The 20027-nt window shown below is 41.4% G+C and overlaps 1 protein-coding gene across 5 annotated transcripts in view; it reads left to right on the top strand.

Annotated features, from left to right (window-relative positions):
• Positions 1–20027, top strand: part of svep1 (sushi, von Willebrand factor type A, EGF and pentraxin domain containing 1) — a 110659-nt gene that overhangs the window by 32056 nt on the left and 58576 nt on the right. For 4 of the 5 annotated variants that reach the window (XM_037757991.1, XM_037757989.1, XM_037757988.1 and 1 more), the window contains exons 4-5: positions 1229–1484; positions 2721–2897. In XM_037757991.1, the coding sequence (XP_037613919.1) occupies positions 1229–1484; positions 2721–2897 (433 nt within the window). Of the gene's footprint in view, positions 1–1228; positions 1485–2720; positions 2898–6501; positions 7574–20027 lie in introns of those variants that run through there. The other variant, XM_037757992.1, reaches the window with a different exon arrangement.

Here is a 20027-nt window from a genome sequence, read left to right as displayed (position 1 = left end):
TGTTGCCTAAACCTAACCAAGTTGACTTTTTCCTGAACCTAACTAAGTAGTTTGTTGCCTAAACCTAACCAAGTCAATCTTTTCCTTAACCTAACTAAGTAGTTTGTTGCCTAAACCTAACCAAGTCAATCTTTTCCTTAACCTAACTAAGTAATTTTATTGCCTAAACCTAACCAAGTCGATCTTTTCCTAAACTTAACTAATTAGTTTGTTGCCTAAACCTAACCAAGTCAATCTTTTCCTTAACCTAACTAAGTAGTTTTGTTGCCTAAACCTAACCAAGTCGGTCTTTTCCTAAACCTAACTAAGTAGTTTTGTTGCCTAAACCTTACCAAGTTGATCTTTTCCTAAACCTAACTAAGTAGTTTTGTTGCCTAAACCTAACCAAGTCGATCTTTTCCTAAACCTAACTAAGTAGTTTTGTTGCTTAAACCTAAACAAGTTGTTTCCTGTGAAGACGGAAGTTTATTTAAAAAAATACTGGAGTGGAAATTGACGCTGGACATTAATAGGAAAACACTCGAAAAATGAGGAATAACTTTTCACAAGATATCATACGAACCGTTGTATGAGGATACGTTGCCACACAACCTTTTAACCTCATTAGAAACACCCTTACAACGAACCTAGATATTGTCAGCTTGGCCTCCACAGCAAAGCTAGCAGATGGTCCTGTTATTTTTTTCGTTACTCTAGAGAAAATAAAGATATGTTTCTGACTTTAATGTCCTGTCTAATTGTATGTGGTGGATTGTAAACGGTGGCTAAAGTTAGTTTGGGAACTGTAGCCGGTGTCTGGGGCGGACACAGCAGCCCGGTCTGCGCTGCCCAGTGTTCTCTGGTGGTTTCAGACCACTGGCAAGCAGCTGCGTAGTCTGTAGGAGAAATAATTACAATTGTAGAGCTCTCTCCTTCTTCTCTGTCCCTCCTCCTCATCGTTGCCTGTCTTGCTGATGTAGGGTTTTGAGGAACCCTAGAATTGAGGGCTGTTTTTAGTGGTTGTGTGTGACGTTCTTCGTTATTCAGTTTAGTCATGTCACTAAAGCTGGAGCTCTGTTGGTAGCGTGCTGCCAGGCAGAGCAACAGGATGTGTGTTTTTGTATGGTCACCTTTGAACAGTAACAGCATGACTACACTAACTAGGACACACTCTTGCAAAAGAGGTATAAATCAGATTTCAATTTTAGATTTTTTATTTATAAATCGTTTTTGTTTTCTTCTCTTACAGCAAATCCTCCGTCACTCCCGTGCTAACGCCACCAAGGTCATTTTCCTGATCACTGATGGCTACTCCAATGGCGGGGACCCTCGGCCGGTGGCGGCAGCTCTGAGGGAACGTAATGTTGAGATCTTCACTTTGGGCATCTGGCAGGGTAACATCAGGGAGCTCCACGACATGGCCTCGCACCCCAAGGACCAGCACTGCTACCTGGTGCACAACTTCGCCGAGTTTGAGGCCCTGGCTCGTCATGCACTGCATGAAGGTATGAAGGACAGATGAGGAGGAATTTCTTTTTTTTTTTTTTTATCTTTCAAAGTCATCCGGAGGTGTTACTTCAATTCAAAGAAACATCTGTCATCTCACTTCACAGCTGTACAGATTTATTAGATCTCACCCATTTTAGCTGCACAAGAGAGAGTTACATCCAACCCTGTGTTTTGGTAAATTGAAGTTGAAACCGCAGCTACTCTTTCTCTCTTTAAAGCCTCGGTGCTTCCATCATCACCATTTGACCTTTAGCAATATTTCTTAAGTGAAGGATTTTACCCTAAAATTCAATGTTTACTTAAAAGGAAGCAGGCAATATTTCAAACGGAATCTGACAACATACATTTCACATGGTTTCTTCTGTTATGTAGTGCCAACAGCCATTAGGCTTCACTTCCATACAGATTGGACTGAGTGAGGCCCTTTTCCCACACTTGTGGGGGACTTCCCACAATTGGGTGAAAAGAGTGATTCAGTCATGGCTTTAAAAATCTCTAAAATATCACCATAAATATCACAGTTGAGTGTGTAGAGAGCGATAAATCCTGCACATGCACTTGCAGACTGTATATGTGCACTCTCACATACACAGCATCTGAAATCCCAGACAGTAGGTGTAGTAGTAGAGATCAGTGAGACGGCGCAAGGATAAGGCCGTGAGAATGAAAGCCAACACACATCGTGCTATCAGCTCGGCCTCCGGTCTGTCTGTCTTGAAGTCTGCCCAACGCCTCAAAGCACACACTCAGCTTTTCAAACAAGGAGCCACATGTTGAGCCACTCTCACTGGTCATGGATCAAATCGCAGAAATTACACCACATGTCTCTCCTCTTCTTCTATTGCCCTCTCTGCTTCCTTCCTTCCTGCTCTTGTAATAAGAGGGAAATAAAAAGGAGCAGGTTGACTTCTAGAAATTAAATTTAAGTTTCCTCGTAGTCCAGCTTCAAAGCCAGTTTTGGCCTCAGTCTAAACTCCTAGTTACAGTCCTAAATCCAATTCTTTGGCATTCTTTAGCTCTGATTTATACTCTTTATACTGTTGTATATACTGATGTTTTTTTTACCCTTTAAGACTGCTGTCCCTCATTCATGCACTTTGCAAGTGGGTGAAATTGTGCCACTTTTACTGTAACAATTGCTGCAACACTTTAGATAAATAGTCTGATTGCCAGGTGGTGAAATCTGATCCTACTGCAACCTGCGCTTCTCTGTGTCTGTTTTCCACCCTCAGACCTCCCCTCAGGCAGCTACATCCAGGAAGACCTGTCACTTTGCTCCTCGCTGTGCGAAGCGGGCAGGGATTGCTGCGACCTGATGGCCAGCTGTAAGTGCGGCACGCACACCGGACAGTACGACTGCATCTGTGAGAAGGGATACTACGGCAAGGGTCTGCAGCACGAGTGCACAGGTAGGACAGACGGATGTATGACAGATATAAACTCTCACACCACCTTGTTTTCTCTCGACAATCACCATCTTAACAGTTCTATCCTCAATTTGTCTCTTATTGGTAGAGAGCAGTGATGGAATGGTTTGAAATTATCTGGAAGGCCTCGTGAGTTTGCCAGCATTTAAGAAGGGAGATTATTCCTGTAAATGGCTCGTACAATATTACCAGATATTTTGTGTCAAACACTGATACCTAATAAGACGTTTGAGTCAAAGTTTACCCATAGACATGTCTGGTGGAACAAGTAGGAGATAAATCAGCCTAAAATGCTCATAACCTGAGCAGCTAGTGTGTATTTTGTGTGTGTGTGTGTCTTTAGGGAATGACACGATAAGGTCTTACTGAAAATTATCATTCACAACTTTTTGTGTGAAAGCACCAAAGTGAGTTGCTACTCCTGTCCTCCTCATCAACAGCAAAAGTCAGAACACTCTTGATAGTCTACATTTAACTTTAAGAAGTATTTAGACTGAGCAGCGGCCGTCAGCTTCGCAAAGCTACGACAGAGCTTGAAAAAGCAGACAACCAACCCAGTAAAAAGCTGTATCTGTAGCATGTTTAGCTTTGCTGTTTTTATGCCACAGAGCCGGCGACAGCCATGGCTGGAGCCATTATGTTTTTGGGTTGTCCGTCCATCCCATTTTCGTAAATGCGATATATCAAAAACACCTGGAGGGAATTTCTTCAAATTTGGCACAAACATCCACTTGGACTCAAGGAGGAACTCATTACATTTTGGTAATCAAAGGTCACTAAGACATCACAAACTCAAGATTTCATATGCCAATTATGCCAATTTCACAAATGTCTGATCACAAACTGCAACTTGACTGGTTGGCGGAGGCATACAACCACGAGGCGGTAATTCTAGTTTGTTTCATTCCACTTTCCACAGCCTGACCGACATTGTTTTTACTCATAGACATTTTGAGTTCCTTATAGTTTCTCTTCCTCTTGTCCTGGCCTCCTTTACCTGTCAGCGTCTCCTCCAAATCACAACAAGCTCACTATGGGTGAAAGTTAAATAAGCAGACTGTCCACTTAGCGCAGTGTAAGCTGTCCACAGGGCAGATCCCTATCAACAAACCCTGTAATGTGCCACAGAGGCTGGAATGAGACAGTGACGTCTTTGTGCGTTCTCGCTCTCAACCTTCTATTTCCTCTTTTCAATCACATCTCATACATATATTTCTTTCTTCTTTAAATGCACCGAAAACCCCGCTGTCATTTTAAAACAAACTGTCTTTTTTTTCTGTGGTGCTTATTGCTTCGCCTCTCACTTCTGTTTCATACATATCCATTTGAGGAACTAAAAAAATCTGTTTCATCTGTTGCCAGAGTGCTCTGGCTTTTACCCTGTTGTTCCTTACTACTGGTTATTTATAATGTTAGGGCTCTAGGACTTATTATTTTAAGGTTGCACACGAACGTCATTTCAGATAAGATCTTCTGTGGAAGTTGCTCGTCAAGAAAACCATAAACAGACTTCAATGGAGAGTGAAAATATGGGATATAGAAGCGCTTTCTCTCTCTGTCTTTTCATTCTCTTAAAGCCAAACATTTACCTTTATTATCTTCATTTGAGTGTTCTCCTAATCTCCTTTTAGAGTTTCAAAATATGTACATGTTTTCATGAACTCCACGATGTATTAAATTCTTTATTTTTCTACATTTCTTGTTTTCTCTCCATCAGTTGGTTGGAATGACTCCTACAATTAGAAATAATATAAATAATCGTTCTAAATAGAATAATGAGGTGAGAAGATATTAATTCATTTTTTTTTCCTGACATTTCAAGCCTTTATTGACAAGACAGTTGACAGTCTAGAAAGGGGGAGAGAGAGAAAGAGAAGGGGCGACGTGCGTAAACGGCCGCAGGTCGGATTTGAACCCTTGCCGCCGCAGTTAGGACTCAACCTTGTTATATGGGCACCCGCTCTACCAACTGAGCTATCCGAGATTCATTTTTAAGACTATAGCCGTGTTTCCATTCACATATTTTTAAAGCTGAACGGAAACGGCAAAATTCGATAAAACGTCCTCAATTGCGAAGTGCTTTTTGTCTTTGTCGAAAAAAACCCGCTAAATGTGATTATGGAAACGCCTTTGCCGAATAAATTCTGATGTAGCAAACATTTAAGTTATATAACTGATCAGCTGTTTCTGCTCTCGGCTTCTTCTCGGATATTTCTATTTTGGCGAATGCTTGTCTTCATCTCCGGACAGCATGAAACATGACCAGTACCAGCCGACACGAAAGAGCAACTAAAACTTGCCCAATTGAAACAAATTCCTCAAGACCTCTCTCCATGTTTCTGTCGTAGATGGCCAAGCCAGCTTGTTTTGTTTCCAGTTTCGCAACCTCTACTTCTTCTACTCTGTTTACTGCTAGATTACAGCCATGTGTAGCCTACAGCGCCAACATCTGACCAAATTACACTGTAGCCGAGTTTATTTGCTCCAAACCAGTTAAATTGAAACGGGCGACATTTAAAAAGTTTGCTTAAAATTCGCTTGACAATTGAGTGGAAGTGGTGAGGCAGCGGCTCTTCTTTGTAAGGGGAAACCCTCAAATTCAGCCTTTAATTCTGTAGAACTGATTTGTTTTGCTTGAGTGTGTTGTTTAAAATCAATCCAACACCTCAGACAGTCAAATTAAAACACTTGCCAGCAGCCTGTGTAATGGCGCGTTAATTTGTCTTCTAAATGTCCGCTCTCCAGTCTGTTAAATCTCCAGCGTAATGTTGCAATTTGATGCAGGTGGTCCCCGTCGTTTAAGCTGAGGTTAAGGGTTGATACATTATTTTTACTGAATATGTAATCACTAAAGTCACGGAGAAACATAGCAGTCTGTGTGATTGTTGGAGAGCAGAACGACTAGCAGATGCACTGGCTGGTGTTGTGTTAAACCTCATTCATTTAGACAGCTCAGCCTTCGTGCAGGGGAGGCAGGTGGGAGAGAACGAAGGCAATTTGTAGATGCAACAGTCACAGAAATCTGGATAGCAATCTACTCTCATAATAGGAAACAACGGGGCATAATCCTGCTTATATTTGCCCTCTGGGTCTTCCTCTCTGTTACACATGTTTTCAATCCAGAATTAGATAACAGGCAGAGAAGGAGGGAAAAAAGCCATTTGAGCGACAGACGAGTTAAATAATTCAGATCAGAGTTTAAAAGTTGTAGAGAGAAGAGAAAGTGGCAGAGCGGAGGAGGATTTTCAAAGCAAGAGCCAGAGGAAAGGGCATCGGGGTCATCATGCCAAAAAGCACGCCTCCCTAATTCTCATCAGATGTTGTCGAGACTGGAGCCCCACTCTGCTTATTAATCTGTTTTAATGGTTTAATTAATAGCAGAGAGCAGACTGCAGAGTTGGCTCAGCCGGCTCGAGGAAGGAAGGACACAGCGAGGCGCTGCGACCGCAACTGAGGACTACTTCCTCTGTTTGTCTCTCACTCGTATAACAATGTCTCATGGGAGAGGAGATGGATATTTTGCGGTGGACACTTGATTGTCTATGAGTCGTCATCCTATAGAGCTGACTGGAATATATGTCAATGGAGTTGCGAAAACGTTGGCAGGCTAAGGCCCTGTTAGCCTCGTTCAGCTCAGTTTTGGTTTGTTAAGTGGTGCGAAACACCCTCGTATATGTTTTCGAACACTACGTTTATTGAAGGTTTTATTCTCTAATAACTAACGAGGCTCTTTTGAAGCCGTAGTGGCTCCAAAACCAATTAGATTTGTGGTGAGAGCGGTACGTAACCAAGAAACATACAAGCAAACTCAACAAACTCCTGCTGTTTTCAGAAAAAAAAAAAATCCAGCGTCTCTCTCTTAATATTCTGTTGCTTTAACCTCAATGGGCTTGGCTGCATCGAAGGTGTTTGGTGAATTATGGGTACACCGTCTGCGTCAGCAATGCCAGGGCTCTTGAGTGGCAGACAGGCGAGTTGCTCTGTCTTGCATAAGCTTGATGGTCGCTGTGTGGCTTCAGGTGGTCTTGTTGTCTAGACTGAAAGTTTGGAGAGGTTTTATTCTTTTTGGACTTTGTTTTCTCACATTTAACAGTCTTTGACACATCTGAAAATAATATGGCCGAACCTTAGGCCTTTCAGTGGATTATTATTATCATTGGCTGAAGGGCTCTGTTGGAAACACTATCCAAATCCCTACAGTGCGCACACAGCAGTGTTGTTTATGAATCTGTCGACAGCCAAGTGAAACAGCCTCTTCCACAAAACACGACTGGAATCCCAGCCGATAGAAACGCACGATGAACCCGGTTCCTGCACAGTTTGGTTTACGAGGCCAAACAGGACATTGTTGCCTCTATTCAAATTCCAGTCTCAAGCTCACATTATCTGCATCACGGAGGATCACCAGAGGAATGGGGAAGTGGATAAATGGAGTGAGAGAAGTGGGGGTGCAGGAGGACAACATGTTTTCCTCCTGTCACACATTCTGGCTTATCAGCCTCTTCTGTAGCCTGAGAGAACGACAGCAGGTCTGGACTGTGTTAATGTGGTGTCAGCAGCACTGGCTTTGTTCTGATCAGGACGGCTCTGCTGGGGATGAAGGAGTGAGAGAGCAGAAGGAAACAAAGAAAAGAAGAAATAAAGATAAAGCAAGGCAGGTGAGATGACAGGAAAAGGATTAAGAGAAAGTATTTCCTTTTTTTTATATATACTTTATTTTTCCCATTTTTTTTCAAGGTCGTTTTCATATATGCAATTTACACTTTGTACAACTGTAGTACAACTGTAGTGTACAATAGTTTATAAACCATTTAAGTAATTGAGCTTAGAAACAAACACAATTAGTACACAAGAGAAAACAACATCAGCATTCAAAATTTAAATAAATATATATATATATATAATAAAATAATAATAATAAATAATAATAATACAAAGAGAAAAAATAATAATAATAAATCAAATAAATAAGTGCATAAAAAAGAGAAAGTATTTACAGGCAGATTTAGTGATATAGGATGTTTTTTGTGGGTTAAAGCGTGAAGATGCTATCCCTCTGATGTCCAGATCATACCGTATACACTGTATAACTGGCCTTTTACATGTTCCTGTGCGTCTGTTTCATATTCCACCTCTGTATTTCATCTTTCTCAGTGTTCTACCTTTTGCTTTGCTGCTTAAATGCACAAAATGTTTTTTTCTGTCGCTAGGGGTGTCTCAAGCAAAACAAAAACAAAAAACGGAGTTTGGTGACGTCGTGAAATAGCACGGTATCATGGGAGTTGTTGTCTTCACCACCATTGTCGTCATTGCAGTCATCTTTCTCCAGTGGTGAAGTGCGGCCTACGGCGAGCTGCCAAGCAATATCTATGAAAGCTGAGGCTTGTTTCTCTGATAAGTAAAGATCCAGGCGTCAGATGACTAAAATCCTTCATACGGTTAAAATATATACTTTAAACAACCAAGATCGTAAAAATGTGGCTTAAAACTGGATTAAAGTCAATTTATGACAGCTCGTCATCACTCTTTTATTTCTCTGTATGCCAGTAATAGTGAAGACCCTTACATTTGAGTCTGAGTAGATTCTCTTCCACTGAATAACAATATTTTGTTTATTGATGGATGTCTTTGACTTACCCGAGATATGAGCTGTTGACTATAACAAAACACACCCTCCTCAGTGTTGATACAGGAAGAATTGCTCAATGTTTAAAAAATGTAGTCGATATAAGCCTCTTGATCCCAAGAGGAGACGCGTGGCAGCAGTGAGCTTCAGCTCGACCCTGAACATACAACACATCCGTCTCTCTGTGTGGATGGACGGTCTGTTTCCTTGTTGTGAGGAGGCGTTCACTGCGTCTGTACTGTAAATATTTGTGGCCTCGATGTGACTGACCGAGAGATCCCGGGAGAGGAAGCTTCGAGGTGGACATAAACTAATCGGAGGAATTAAAATGACAACAAGAGAGGTGGAATTCGTTGAATGTTGTAGACTATGAAAAGTGTTGAAATGGGAGAAATGTTGCAATCATTATCTTCTTCTCTCTGGCCTCATCCCCCCCTTGCAGAGGTCTCAAGTGTAAATGTTTTTTTGGTGGTTATCACCAATCCTCAACAGCTCATCTCGCTCTGCACTGTCACGCTTACACACAAGTATACACTGCGAAGGGATCAACACTTACGCACGGCCACATGTTTGTGGCGGGCTGTGCGTGCACACACCTCTGACCCATTAAAACATACCACATTCAAGGATCTGACACATACCAGATGCCTGGCAATAGTGCAGAACCAGGGCTGTTTATATCACCTGAGAGAGTACAGATACTACACACTGTAGCCATAATAGATCACAACAGAGAGCCTTTCAATCATGGATACAGTTACATACACTACATTAAAATGCTTTTTGTTGCACACTGGATTTAGATCTGTGTTAAGAAACATTTACAAAACTATTCTCAATGAAAGTAAATCTAGCTGCTCTTATTATTTAGACTTTTATCCCTTTGTAAACACAGCAGTGGATTAACAGTTTCAGCCTGTACAATACAGTAGCACAGTGAAATAGTCTTCTCTTTAACTGTGTCTTTTAATCTATCTTTGTTTATGTGCTTCTCTTCTTTGGCCATATGGATTAAAGGTTGATTGATTTGGGCATAACGAGAATGTGATTTCACCAAGTTGGGTCGAGTCTGTTCGACTGTTGCTTGTCGTTCTCATTAAGATTATTTGAAGTGGCGTAAATTGTAAAACTCTTTCTGATGAATGGCAATTTCTGTTTTGACACGGACAGAAATTCATGTTCTCATAGGATTTCAGTGGTTGCCTTGTGATGCAACTGTAGTCATAGCTTACCTATTGCCAAGTGTGTTGTCTCTGTCGTTCAATATGTGCACCTTTTTGGCTGCCAAGACTAAAATCAGTGCGTGTATGTTGTTGGAAACCATTAAGTGTGATTTGTCCAGTCTTTGTATGCTCCAGCTAGTCTTCAGGTCTGACCCCGACTGTCCCTGAGTTGATAAATACATCACTAGGCTTTTTAAAAACACATTTTAGTAGAATGAAAGGCCTAAGGAGTCAATAAAAGGGTTTATCACATTTACGCTTATTTACGTTCAGGCGGCATTCATCATGTTTACGTGGGTCATTTACAGAGTTATCTGAAGTCAGGAGCGTTGAATCTGACGTGACACACTCGTATGAGCCCGCGGTTTCGAAAAAAAAGTAAGGTAAAGTTAAGAAAAGAATACGAAAATGTTCTTGCCCAATGTAATGATGGTTTTGCTATTCTTACCAGCACTGACGCTCAAGAGATAACGATTCTCCTGATGGTGCTGCAGGATGAAAGGCCAAAGGAGTCAATAAAAGGGTTTATTGAAGAAGTTATGCTCCGCAAATGTCATGGAAAACTTCCCATTAAATTTTGATCTGTTGTGGAAGCAATGTGGCCTGATGATGGCACAGGAGGGGGCTCAGGAGGTCAAACACATTAAGATATAACATCTGGGGACTATGAATATTTACAGCAGATGTCATGGACTTCAGCCAGTGGTTTTCTAGATACCTTGTCATTTACCAAAATGTCATTAGCGCCGCTGCCAGTAGACGGATGAAAGCGGCCTAATATTTGACACTGGCCTTCTGTTTGCTCAGCCGTTGTAATTTGCACTTCAATGTTTTCAAAAGTAAATATATTTCTACCAGAGGAGTTGAGGATTTGGCCGACTCATCCAACATGTTACATAAACATGCGTATAAAGACTCTCTATTTCCTCCAACTGCACAAATCCTAATCCCCACAGCATCCATAACCACAGCAGACTGTCTGCTTCTGTACAGTATGCCTGCGCCCGTCCAAGTCCTTGTTTCTCAATAGTTTTGTGGTGAAAATAAAAGCTTCAGTTGCTCAACATGTATTCTGGCCCAGTTCTGGTCCAGTTATGCGCAGGGGGCAAATGCCTGGGATTTCCTGAGGACAAGAGGAGGGGGAGCGTTTTCGGGGGGTCAAGTACCACCACAACCCCGACTCCTAAACCCCCATTAGTTACTTAAACTGATTAGATGGAAGTTGTTTTTTCTTTGTTGAGCAGAGAGTGGAAATAGAGAGGGAGGGAGGGCGATCCCTTACCCCAGAGCCATGCATCTTTTGTGGTGGATGGATGGAGAGCTTTCAATGACTGGGCAAAGATCAGACTGGCTCTGTGCCAGACGGAGAGAGACAGAGAGGGAGGGAGGGGGGATACTACCGCTAATAAGCTCAGTAATAAAGATTATTTATATGGAACATAACTGCAAAGTGATTTACAGCCTGTCATTCTGATATGATATGTATGGAAGTTAATGAAAGACAGACAAATAAAACATCAAAATGTGATTACAGAGGAATGAAAGGGGCATATAAATTAGGTTCAAACTATTTATAAAGTGCACTGTATATCCTGCATAAACCCACCTGTGAAAGCCTAACACCTTAAGAGGACCAGCTGCAGCTTCTCAGCCTTATGGCACTGTGATGTAAAAGAAACAAACTCTCCCCCCAAACTCATTCATGACAGCAATAAATGTGATGTTGAATAACGGATAGTTTTGAGGTGAGGGATTATTACTGACATTTTCGGTGAGCTCATTTTGTTTCACCCAGAGGGCAACCTCCAGGTATGAAAAGTGAAGCCAATGCTGAAGTGCCTTAAACTTGCATTCTCTCTAACAGCCAGCAGGGGGCGACTCCTCTGGTTGTAAAAAGAAAGTCTGATTGTATAGAAGTCTATGAGAAAATGAGCCTACTTCTCACTTGATTTATTACCTCAGCAAACATTGTAAACATGAGTTTATGGTCTAAATTGTTAGTTTCAAGTCTTCTTCTATACAGCATGATGTTCATTTAGTAAATTATGGTCCCATTTAGAGTCAGATAGACCACAAAGCAGGGTATGCTTTAGGGCGTGACTACCTTGTGACTGACAGGTCGCTACCACGGCGTTGCCTGGTCTGGGAGTTGTCCGTGTTTTCGTCTTACAACTTTAACCCTTTCACAGTGTGTTTTCACTTCATGAAAGTTAATTGTAACATTGTGGTCGCCTAAAAAAGTCTTATTCAGCTGTACTTAGCTCCATCCTCTTGTGTCACTTTTGGTTGCAAAAAAACAAGATGGTGACGACCAAAATGCCAAATTCGAGGCTTCAAAACGGCTGTCCACAAACCAATGGGTGACGTCACAGTGACTATGTCCTCTTCGTATATACAGTCTATGGTTTCACCTCCAAATAAAGTGGTAGATAATCAGGTTAAACTGCTTGCTTGTTTAATGTAAATCAATTTTTATTGTCACACATTGTTCACAGCACAACACAGTGAAATTTAGCTACTGCATTCAACCCATCCTAGTATATTAGGAGCAGTTTGGGGGATGGAGCCTTGCTCAAGGGCACCTTGGCAATGCCCAGGAAGCAACCTGGCACCTCTCCAGCTACCAGTCCACACTCCGTAGCCAGTCCCAAGCCAAGTCCCTACAGACTGAGCTACTGCCGCCACAACCTGATTGATCCCCTGAACACGTGTTTCTTGCCCCGTTAGACATGATGCTGTGTTCCCAGATCGCACCTATTACTTTGTGAGTTATTATAACAGATAAAAGTGATGGTAAAAAGATATGAGAATACAACCCATGTTCCAATAAACCCAAGTAATCCTTAAACAAGTGAAATAAAACATGAAACGGGTGGAGAAATAAAACAACAGGAGGTTCAGTATTCGAAAGAAAATTTGGCAGCTCACCAAAAATGCATAGAATGGAGTTTTAAAAGAGCCCAGTGTGCGTGAGCTGCCCTCAGGTGTTGTGCCGACAGTCTTTCATGTCATTCGGTGTTTTAAAGTTGTTGCTTTAGAGCAGATTGTATACATCAGTCTTTGTACAGGCAGTGTTGAAATCCATATTAGTCCCTCCCTCAGCGCCACATGTTTCAGCCCCGTTCCACCCTCCTTCCCCTCATTAAACGACACATATAGGTCTGTAAAAAGCCTTAATTGATGACTACTGCTGCCGTGTTTGTAGGTCAAGGATGTTGTAAAGCACACACGACTTGTGTTAAAAAAAGAGACAGAGATGAAGGAGCGAGGAGGCACAGAGGCTATAAACTGGGCCTAATAGGAACCTCCTCTGCAGGAGAGCATGAGGAACAAGGAGCCGTGAAACAGGCAGTGATGCGAAGCAGAACCTCACTGTGTCATTAACACTCTTCCTCCGTCCATCTTTCTTGCCATCGCTCCGTCAATTTCTCCTTTATTGTCCTCGTGCCTTCCACGGCTAGCCCCACAGCTTCCCCCCTCTGCTCTTCATGTTTCTCTCCAGCTACTGTACCGTGTCTCCAGGTGCGCCACACGTAAATTAGCCATTTACAGAGCGGTGTTAAGCGAAGCAGAAACACCTCTTGTTAAATCTGTTCTGATCTGAGTCGTAGCCTGAAGACTGACCAGCGGCACGGTGGAGACACAAACACAAACTCTCAGCACTGATATAGCGACAGTCACGTATTCCTGACTGTTTATAGCTGTAGCTGTTTAAGTAATACATTAATCATTTAATGTCAGAATTTGCCCAGAGCCCAATGTGATGTCTTCAAATACTTCAAAACCAAAAGATATTTGATTTTTAAGTCCTCACATTTAAAAAAAACTCAGGAAATATTTGATGTTTTTATGTTTTTATAAATGTCTTAAACAATTTATCAATTATCAAATGGTTGTTAACTTTAAGGTACCACTACTACTACAAATAGCATTATTTTTTGATGGACCAACCAATTTAACGGTAAAAGATCTTTTTTTGTGAAACAAATTTCTGTGAGCAGTTTTCATTTATATTCGTGAAAGTGTTTGTTTAAACTATTATTTTTATTTTATAGAAAATACTTCATCATTCTTTGTGAAACATGTGGATTCTGCTGAATTTATGTACTTACTGTATCTTAAAAAGAAGTCATGACCTAAAATAATCAAACAACATCAAAAATAATTAAGATTAGATCACATGATGTCTTTCTAAAAACAAAAACATGCCAGTTTTTTTAAATTTTGTGGATTTTTTTGTCATTTATTACTTGTTATTTTACCAGTTTTGCTCACATGATTGTGGAATACGACAGTTACTCTGATTTCTTCTACTACTAACAAGACAAGACTGCACTTTCAAAAGGTTGGGGCAAATATTCATTGTTATATTAGAGGTATATTGTTAGTGGTTGTGTCTAGGAGGTAACACACAAATTGCGAAACTCTCGCAAGATAGTTATGGTTAGGCTAGTTCATCGGGCAGCGAGTCTTGCAAGAGCTTTTGCAAGATTTTGCAATTTAATTAGTAATGAATGCCTTGTTAACTCACACTGTAGCCAAGAATGCTAAATTCATGATCTTGTGTGCCACCAACATCCCAGTACTGACAAAGTGCATATTATGTGGAGACAAAAAAAAAAAAAACTTCTCTGCTTTGACTTTTTGCACTTAAAATATTTTAACTTCTTTGTGCTTCTCTCTCACACATAATTTAAACTGACAAATGTGCCCATGGGAATTTAAGGTGGAACGACTTTCTCCATTAGCATCTTAAGTGCTTTTCTCCACCGTCTTTTTCAAGGCCTTTGCCCTTCTTCTAATCCAACATGTTTGTCCCTCACTGTGACCCCCATCCGTCTCTGGATATTTTCACCGACCCTCTTCAGTGCTCTTTCAGCTCCCTCCTACTTCCTTTCACTTTCTGATCTTCCCATTCTCTGTACGTGTGAGAGCTGTTGACTGAAATCTCTCCAGTTGGTGGGAGGTGATGAAGAGGGACACACGCTGCGTCAAAGGTCAGAATGGAGGAAGTCAGCCGCTGCCAGCTTTCTGGAAGAGAAGCATCTGTCTGTCAGCTCTTTTTTTTTCTCTCGCTCTCTGACCCACCGATCAGCTCCTGTTGTGACACAACAGCTTCCTCAACTCTAGAAATCGTTGTGTTTCAGTAGAAATATTCTGTCCGTGACCACAGAGACGCCGGAAGTCTGTGAGAGTTGGGGATGCTGAGAGAAAGTCAGTCTATATAATGACGTCATACTAAATGCTGCTTTCATGTTTTTTGCTTTAATTTGAATGTTCCGGATCATATATATTTAGTAGTTATTAACAACACCAAATACAGGTTCCCCCTGAGTTTTTAGAGGTGCTGTGCAGCCGTTGAGGTATGAGGAGTGGGGGGTTTGGGGGTCCTCCCTCAAGAAAATGTGAAGGTTTTTGACTTATTCTGTAAATCAAAAGAGTAGATTCAGAAAACTGAACACCGTTTTATCAGTGCGTAACATCGCTCATCAATATTATGTACTGCTTTTGCACAACGTGACCATTGTATTCATAAATTACAGCGCGCTCGTTCTCACCCCCCTCCCCCGTGCAGCGCGTCGGCTCGTCCGGATGCCCTCCACATTGTTTGTACCATGCAATGGCAGGGAAAACCCTGATTTTAGAAAAGCAAACTTGAACATTAACATACTGCAGCCACAGCAACTACACAGTCAACAACACAGAGCTAAAGCCCGAGAACTGAGGAGATGAAGAGTGAGTGAGGCAGTGTTTGGATGACACAACCAGGTTACTGTAGCTTATAATAATGCAGGAGACAGGCAAGGATCTACCGATGCACATTCACTCCGCGGAGGTTCATATGAGACGGTATAAGAAATATTTATTTAACAATATGTATATATATTATTTCCATTGCAGTTAAACAGTGGGACTACAGGAAAAGCAACATTTCCAGCGTCCCTGCGTGACCAAGTTTGCGACGGTGTGAGATGATGTTTGGGTGTGGAGAGTTGGCAGGACGACAGGGGAAGAAATAACAATTGTTTTCAGTCCGTTTGTGACTCTCATTTAGATTAGCATGTTCTTTATGTGCACACAACACACAAGCAGATATATATAGAGAAACACAGAAAGACACAAGCACACACTGGATGGGCCTGTCAGTGAATCTGTTTAGCAGAAACCATCCCTGAACTCACAATCCCACAAGGAAACACCAACTCTGAGGCTACTGTGGGAACAGCGGTGTGTGTGTGTGTGTGTAGCGGATTAGTGTACATATGAGCATGTGTGTGCATGTGGTGGAGTGTTTTTCGCACATGCATGTACTGTATGTGTGCATGTACGTCTGATAGCACATCCTTCATCCTTGGAATTTGGTGATGTAACAATTGCAAAGGAAATGAAAACAGGCCTTTTTCTTTAAACATGTTCACATTCTGAGTGTTGTGCTACGTTGTCCCGAGTGTACTGAGATCATACCGCAGTCTTTTATCACATTTCACATCTGTAATCATGCACACCAGACTGGGGACCAACCTGTGTTTGTACAGTTGTTTAGCGGTTCGCCTCGCTCTCCCGTTGAATCCCAGTGTTCCCGGAGTCTGTAATAAGCGAGCAGGACAGTCTCCCCGTCCTTGGGAATCCATAAGAGGTATCTAGCAATTGCGGTGAAGTCATTCTCCCTTGGGAATCGGATTGAATAATAAGCAGGCAAACAGCGATGGAACAGCCACTGAACTTCCTCAGCTTCCTCTCCAAAGACTGCCTTGCATCACATCGCAGAAGTTTCACATTCTTGTGATCAGGAAGCCTGTGGAGGTTCGTTTCCCCCCCAGATGGAGGTTGTGTAGGTGGACAGCTGTGCAGCCGCCACATCTCACCCCCACATCCCCCTTTTTCACTCCGCAATCCAGCTGGAGAGCAGACCAGACTTCAATAAGACTCCGTCGATGTGATTTAGAGCATCCTGAGATGAGATTCCCAAACTTTTTTTTTGCTACAGGTGACCCATGTAGTGAGGTTGGAAAATTCTTGTGACCCTTATCGCTGCAAACACAGACACATCTTGGTTTCACTCTTTGATTCTATGACGGCAAAATGTATCCGCAAGTGGAGCAGAAACTAAACCAGGTGACAGCTGTGTGGTTTCCCTCAGTGGATTTTGAGTCTGAAACCTGCTGCTGAAAGCTTCCTGCTTCATAATAAATAGCTGAAATAGTCGTTTTATTAGAGCTGGAAGGGTTCCAGTGTCATGCTATTTACTGTAGTAAAACAGTACATTATGTTTGGCACTCATTTTGTCTTCATATTGGTGCTTGTTGATGTACAGGTACAGCAGGACCTCACATATTCATCTTCACTCTTCTACTTGAGGTCATGAGTCCTGAAACTTAGAGCCATGTGGAGCAATATGAATGAATGGTATATGAATGGTAGACAGATGCTAGTGCTTTCTTGTTATGGTGGCTTGTCACTGAGGCAACCATAAGTGCAATGAATGGGGGGGGCGGTAGGGGGGTGCATATAGTCTGCTGGCTCAGAATTAATGTATATACAGACTGTGTTTACCTGAAATTAAACATTAAAACTGAGCAGTTTCTTCATGTCTCTGACAGGCCTTTGCGTGAATGTATGTCGTTTTTTGTGGGCTAGACTATACATTTTAATTGTCCATTTCCATTGTCTATTTATGCACCTCAAGTGCACATTGGAAGTCTCAGTTCGGAGTGGAAAGTTTCCTCGCATGTGAACATTGTTTTCTCAGTGAAATACTCTGGAATTTAAACTTAACAACAATTCTTGTGTGAGAAGGCCGTCGACCACAAGTGGCCAGGCCAGGCTGGACTTCCTCGGTCTCCATCGTTTGGCTTTGAAGATGACAGACTTGGGTCACGGCATCACAAACATTATAGGACCACAGAAATATTTGTTACTTTTACTGTCTGATTTTGCACTTAACGCCCATGATGTTAGCTACTCACTGTGTCAGCGACAGTTATGTTCCCTAAAGGTGCGTTATTTTGCTAACATGACATGGTTGGTACCAATGGATTCCTTAGGTTTTCTAGTTGCATATGATACCAGTATATTCACTCTAGATTTAAGACTGAGCCCGCTACAACCTCTGAAAGACAGAATAGTGTCCGTCAGATTGTTAAGAGGTTAGTTTATATAATAATAATATGTATCGATACAGTAGTGCCACGCAAAATATCGAGATACTATGCTGTATCGATTTCCCCCACCCCTAATTCTGACATAGCTGCGATTCCAAACAGAGGTCATTATCGCTAGTTATCATGCCTGGTCATATGCTCAGGCTTGTTAAGTTATTCTTTGATCAGATGTTAGTCAGTATCATCACATAGGGCAACTTTTTTGGCATTTTTAGCTGGATAACATTTCAGTGGTTTCAGATTTTGTTCTCAATACAGATATTCTGTATGTCAAAATAAGATAATACAAAGAAAAACACATTTTTCCTTTAATTTGACAGAGTGACTCCTGTTTTTAACCATTAATGATCTCTCCAATCCAACTGATGAGGAAATAACCTTGCAAATAGGGCTGGTTATCATTTTAAAATGTTCAATACCAGTGTTAATACCTATGTTTCTGTACTAATAGTACCAAAATAATAACTTTTCTACAAACTTTTTTTATTTAACAAAACAAATAAATTTGGACGTTACATTTTTTCTAAATACAAGCAGCCATACAAGAACTTTGCTTACATGAAATAGTCTGGCAAAATTATAATTTAAATCTACTATTGGATCAAAGAAGAAGTAAACAAGATCTGATGCCGAGGCTTATTTGTGAACGACACTGACTTTTTTGAGGTTTTAGATTGTTTTAAGTGTAAATATATGTTTAACTCCCCCCTGTTATAAGAAATAAGTGGTTTATGTTCAAGATAACATGTGGGAAGCCGTGTGTTTATGAGCAATGTATGGATTGGCATGTGTGTTTGTGGATTTTGTTGGACTGAGCAGAATATGTCCCTCTAAGATGAAAACCTCTCTCTCTGTTTGTCATTGTGGCTACGGAGGCAGATGTTCTGCTCTCCCTCTGGATCTCCTTTCATCGTTTCCGTCCCGGTCTGTTTTTAGGCCTGGCTAATCGAACACAGCCTTCCCCCAGAGACTTGAAAGATTCTCGTGTGATAGTAACTTTGGCTCCCGGGCCAGACGTGTCTGCCAGTTTAAATGACTAACTCACTTCATATTAGCAGACTGGACTTTAACAGATGAACTGGCCTGTGCTGGGTTTTGTCGTTGTCTTTTCTTTTTGACTCCATACTTAATCCTAAGAGGATGTATTCTTCTGTTTTTTTCGTTTTAAGTGTCAGTGACAGCTAAGAAGATAGTTAACTCTTACATTAGTGTAAGTCTTTGAATTCAAAGGTGAGGCTTCTGTGTAAGAGTTAATATCTTAAAGGGGAACTTCACAGATTTTCCGCATCAAAATCTGTTTACAGGTCTCGACGTATACGTGTGTGAAAAAAGTTGTAGAAAGTGTTTCGTGGCTCCAGAGGGAGCTACACAAAATCTGATAAATTGCCTCGAGTGATGTCACTACATTAGCCGTTACTAGCATAACACATCTGAATTTCCAACCCAACTGTCAACGGTCAAGTTGCATTGTGGGTATGGGGTATTTTTAAAGAAACTATTAAAAAAACTTCATTCCCAAAAGGATGTTATAAGAATCGGAAAGTTTGAAAGCTGGTGATGTTATGATACATCATTTAACTTCATTATTAGTCATTGGGATTGCTCAAATATTGCTTTAACTTTAAATAAATAGCTTCTGATCATAGAGGCTCGCTCTTTCCTTTCCTAAGATCATTACTGCATACAGTAGTCCTCTTTGACCAGCTGCTGTCCCTCCATATGGTTACAACCAGTCCAGACACAGCAGGCTCTTTCTGTTTTATGGTCATCTGGCCCGCTGACGGTCCACTTCCTCTCTAAATGAAGGGTACAGTGCAGCAGAGTTAACTCCGCAGCCATAGGCAGTAACTAGACGGACCCAAAATGAAACGACTGGCTGCCGCGTAATTCAGACCAGCGCCGCGTCCAAACACAATTAGTTTCAGTTTGGGGTCTGACTTTTGGCTCAAGTCATGGAGCAATGATACATTTTAAAAGAAATTCCCACAGGTTTCTCCACATTCACCTTCCAGCTTTTCCTTTTTATTTTCAATTCATGGCTGCTCGTTCTTTCATCATTTATCCCTTCCTGTCCATCCCTCCCTCCTTCCCTCCTTCCTTC

Source organism: Sebastes umbrosus, chromosome 22, assembly GCF_015220745.1.
Source record: "Sebastes umbrosus isolate fSebUmb1 chromosome 22, fSebUmb1.pri, whole genome shotgun sequence".
NCBI lineage: Eukaryota > Metazoa > Chordata > Actinopteri > Perciformes > Sebastidae > Sebastes > Sebastes umbrosus.
Note: the sequence above shows the minus strand (reverse complement) of the source record. Positions and strands in the feature narration are given on the sequence as shown.